The following is a 5000-nucleotide window of genomic DNA, read 5'->3' as shown; positions in this document are numbered from 1 at the left end:
GTATATATATATATATATATATATATATATATATATATATATATATATATATATATATATATATATATATATATACACAAACACACACACACGTATATATATATATATATATATATATATATATATATATATATATATATATATATATATATATATATATATATATATATATAAATATATATGTATATATATATATATATATATATATATATATATATATATATGTTTGTATACACACACACACACACACACACACACACACACATATATATATATATATATATATATATATATATATATATATATATATATATATTTATATATATATATATATATATATATATATATATATATATACATATATGTATATTTAATTATATACATATATATATATATATATATATATATATACATTTGTATATATATATATATATATACATATATATATATATATATATATATATATATATTATATATAGATAGATAGATATAGATGCACCTCCCCTTGTGGATGGGGATACCTTAAGCTGTACTAGGGCTACCCATAATAGCTATATTTGCTATGAGCAATCAGACATAAATCTCCCACCATCACCAATCCGCAGTTGGCAAGCGTGGTGATGAAAACTAGCCAAACCAAATTCATGAATAAGAACTTGGATGTGGCCAATGTCTTTCAGAGTTCTAGACAAATCTGCTTTTGTTGTTGTTGCTGTTGTTGTTGGTGTTTTTTATATACACAGATATATACAGTTACGGAATTAAATCCTTGCATAATGAATACAGACGTTTAAACAATAAAATTCCCAATTTATAAACTAAAAAATAAGCTATAGCATATATGTATATATACTTAATCGTATGTCATGAATTTCCTAATTTGTCTATACCAAGCTATAGCATATATGTATATATACTTAATCGTATGTCATGAATTTCCTAATTTGTCTATACCAAGTAATATTCTTAATCACTCAACTATAAAGAGAAAATAAGAATTTCTTTTCTTTTCCTCTTGACTTCAAAGGCAAGGAAGGGAGAACTCCAGTTGACTTCCTTCTAGGAATGACAGCTGGTAACCTCCTCGACATCCTGAGTCAGCAAGAAGTCCAGGAAGGATTCGATGCTGACTATAGGGAGGATCTGCTGAGATCTTTCGTCGTCAATAACTATCGTTATCATCTACAGGTGAGAATTATTATTATTATTATTATTATTATTATTATTATTATTATTATTATTATTATTATTATTATTATTATTATTATTAACAATTATATTACCTCAGTTACGCACATATATGAACTATACCATCTATTAAATAAAAGTATACCTCAAATGGAGTCTTTTCATCTCCCTCTACAGGAAATAATGTTAGCCATCACAGCCGAGTACAATGATTGGTCGAGATCCCTCCATCAACCAATCAGCATCAGGGACTCAACCGGCCAAGGCCTTCACGATGCGAATATTGTCTCGCCGATGACAGATCTTGCCAAGCAGCTCTACACGACTTCCCGATCATCCTATCTCTACGTCTTGGAGGAAGAAGGTTCAGATGTACGTGAATGTGGATAGATTGGAATTATATATAAAATAGAAAGTATGGTATATTCTAATAATCAACAAAAACTAAAAATATCATTCATAGATTAGAGATTCATTTATCAGAATCATGCAAATTAAATCTATGAAAATATAAAATGATAAATACTAAAAAAAGAATCATGATATAAACAAATCCTTATTTACCTTTTATTTCTAAATTATTATTTTTCACTTCATTAATTACTGTAATAAAACTTTAAATTTGAACTAATTCTCTTTCCCAAAGTCTGGAAACGAGTCTTCTCCTGAACGAGCTGGCGTACGTCTTTGGTGGTCCTCTGGGCGCTCTTGGACCTTTGGCCTCAAGTTATAACTTCACTAAGATGGATGTCACACTCAGCAAATCCTTCATATCAATGTGGAGTAATTTCATAAAATTAGGGTGAGGAGATGTAGTGATTTTGATATTAATTTGAATTTTATTTTAAAGATCATTATTGTTCCAATAATCCTGATGTATAGTGTTTTAAATATCTGAAATTTAGAATTTATATATTTAAATGCTTTTTAACATAGTAAATACATTGATTTAAATAGGTAGAATATCTCACTTCATTGCTTCCTAAACACTAATAAACAGACATAATGGATTTTCAAAAGTAACTATAAGTTATTTAGTTTCTCTATGAAATAACATTAGCACACAATTTTTTATCTCTCTCTCTCTCTCTCTCTCTCTCTCTCTCTCTCTCTCTCTCTCTCTCTCTCTATATATATATATATATATATATATATATATATATATTTATATATATATATATATATATATATATATATATATATATATATATATATATATATATAAATACACACACACACACACACATATATTATATATATATATATATATATATATATATATATATATATATATATATGTATTTATATATAAATATATATATATATATATATATATATATATATATATATATGTATTTATATATATAAATATATATATATATATATATATATATATATATATAGATATATATATATATATATATATATATATATATATATATATATATATATATATATATATATATTATAACTATTCATTGTATATCATTGATAGTATTCTCTGTTCATCACACATACATTATCAATTCAAAAGTCTCTGTTCATTTCACAGACATCCAAAAGACACAGTCTCCACAGCTAAGATGTCCGAGAGTGCAAACGACATAACTTCTCAAGAGCAGATATGGCCCAAATATGACCCAGTCTATCAGAGATACTTTCAAATAGGTGAGGTTCCTATTTTTGTGGGGCTGTATTCACTCAGAGATATAATGATACAATGATTTTCAATATTTTCTAGATATATAACCTTAGGTCAGGAAAGTATATTTATTATTTTTTTTAAATTATTATATTTCTTCATGATAACTTACTTATTATTGAATGATCATTATCTTCTCTATATATGAAATCCTATGTTCTAGATTTCAACATTCCTCTTTCTCTCTCTCTCTCTCTCTCTCTCTCTCTCTCTCTCTCTCTCTCTCTCTCTCTCTCTCTCTCTCTCTCTCTCTCTCTCTCTCACTTCACAAAACTACAGAACCTTAATAAAATACAAATATTTAACTGGATATGATTTTAATAAACTAAATGATATTACATCTAAAATTATATGATATAATTCTAATCATCTATATAGATTTTATATCTAGCCTTTCCAGAAACTTTCCTTAGTTAAATTTAAGTGTCTGGCTTTTATTTGTAATAGCTTATGAAGCTGTAACATACAACTCGTATTCGGTGATGAATTGATAGAAATAGTTATTCATAACATCAAGGAGTTAAAACCATACATCTTATATTTAAGGAATTTATCTTCTATAGATATCGTATCCTCTTCTTCACATATTTACTATTATTTATTTATATATGTCTATTCATTCCAGGAACACAGAACTTTGTACGTGACCACTACCGTGCTGGAAAAGTAGCCTTGTGGTCATGGCTACTTCCTGGTCTGGAACGAGTGGGTTCTCGGTACAGCCCAGATAAAAACTTCCACAGATTACCAACTGATCTCCAGTCTGGTTTATACCCTGAATCAACGGACCAGTATAACTTAACAGATGGCTTTCTATCTAGCCCAGTCACTCCCACCTTCACTGGCCCAACAAATACACCCCATAACTTGACAATTGTAGCTAAGGCTAACAAGAACAAAGTTAGGGAATCAGCAAATTTGGATATGCTGAGTCAAATGGGGAAGGATTTCCCCTACACGACTGCACTGAGCGTGACAGTGGCCATTGCCTGTTCTTTGCTAATGCTAAATATCCTGGTTCTTACTATCGTTTATTATCGCCATAAGGCCAACCCCCGGAGCATCGCCAGAGGCTTGCAGGACGCGGATAGCGAGAGCTGGAATAACATCCAGTTGCACTCGTCTCGGGGCAATTGTAAGACAGTATATGCCCCAGGGCATTATGTAACCCTGAGGCCTTCTATCACAATGCATAGCTACCTGGCCACAGCCTTTGAAGAGGAGTCCCAGCACGACTGGCTGCCAGACTACATAAGCAGCGTACAAACCATAGACAATATGACTGGCGTAACATCCAATAGGATCTCTCCAGATATGCAAGGCATCGTTACGAATACGCAAATGCTACACGAACCAAAAGAAAATATATTATCAGTTACAACGCTCAAGCAGCCTGTGGCTTCATACACATCTCCGAATGATGGTCATCTCGTCTCTACATATTCACCAGTCGATGGTCAACTCGTCCAAAATTATTCACCAGGAATAGGCCAACAAGTTATAAGTTATTCTCCGAAGGATGGACAACTAATTCCAAATTATTTGTCGAGCAGTGCTTTTACAATGCATATTAGGGAGTAGTTAATGTCTATGTCACTGTAATATACTAAAAATTAGGTTCCCATTCCTTCAAAACAATGTTAGATATATCTAGAATATAGGGCAAATTAGTCCTATGATTAATTTTTATATAGTCCATTATCTCAATATTGTCCTCCAAGATTACCATCTGGTCTTCAAAGTTATACTTAACAAAGGCCAATTAATAAAACAAATTTTTTAATAGAAAACTAGCCAACTCATCTAACTACATTCTTCGATCAAAGTGTTTTTTTTTTTTTTAATAATTTGTTCTTTTTGTATTTTCAGAATAATGGTTCAGTTATACTCTGTTGATCAAACACATCCATTACTATGGTGGACTTAGAACATCATCAGAGATGCAGAAACATAAGGAATAATAGTTTTCATGATTTACATTTCCTTTTTTTTTTATTTTTGGTAGTAAAAACTTCAAATAACAAGATTAAGAAAAAATATTTGGTATTTAACATTTGAAAATTCCCGGAGACCAATATTGGTTACATTAAATATTCCTAAAGTTAATAGA

The 5000-nt window shown here is 29.6% G+C and overlaps 1 protein-coding gene and 1 pseudogene across 1 annotated transcript in view; both read left to right on the top strand.

Moving 5' to 3' along the window:
- The window catches only part of LOC137626836 (neuroligin-1-like), an 8056-nt pseudogene extending 6478 nt beyond the window's left edge, over nucleotides 1-1578 (top strand).
- A 353-nt stretch (nucleotides 1579-1931) lies between these two features.
- The window catches only part of LOC137626835 (neuroligin-4, Y-linked-like), a 3427-nt gene continuing 358 nt past the window's right edge, over nucleotides 1932-5000 (top strand). The window contains exons 1-3 of the mRNA XM_068357824.1: nucleotides 1932-1990; nucleotides 2741-2856; nucleotides 3516-5000. The exon at nucleotides 3516-5000 is cut by the window's right edge and continues 358 nt beyond it. Of these exons, the coding sequence (XP_068213925.1) occupies nucleotides 1932-1990; nucleotides 2741-2856; nucleotides 3516-4471 (1131 nt within the window). The 3' untranslated portion in view covers nucleotides 4472-5000. The remainder of the gene's footprint in view (nucleotides 1991-2740; nucleotides 2857-3515) is intronic.

This window comes from Palaemon carinicauda, chromosome 34 (genome assembly GCF_036898095.1).
Source record: "Palaemon carinicauda isolate YSFRI2023 chromosome 34, ASM3689809v2, whole genome shotgun sequence".
Classification (NCBI taxonomy): Eukaryota; Metazoa; Arthropoda; class Malacostraca; order Decapoda; family Palaemonidae; genus Palaemon; species Palaemon carinicauda.
This window is presented reverse-complemented; position numbering and strand designations above follow the sequence as displayed.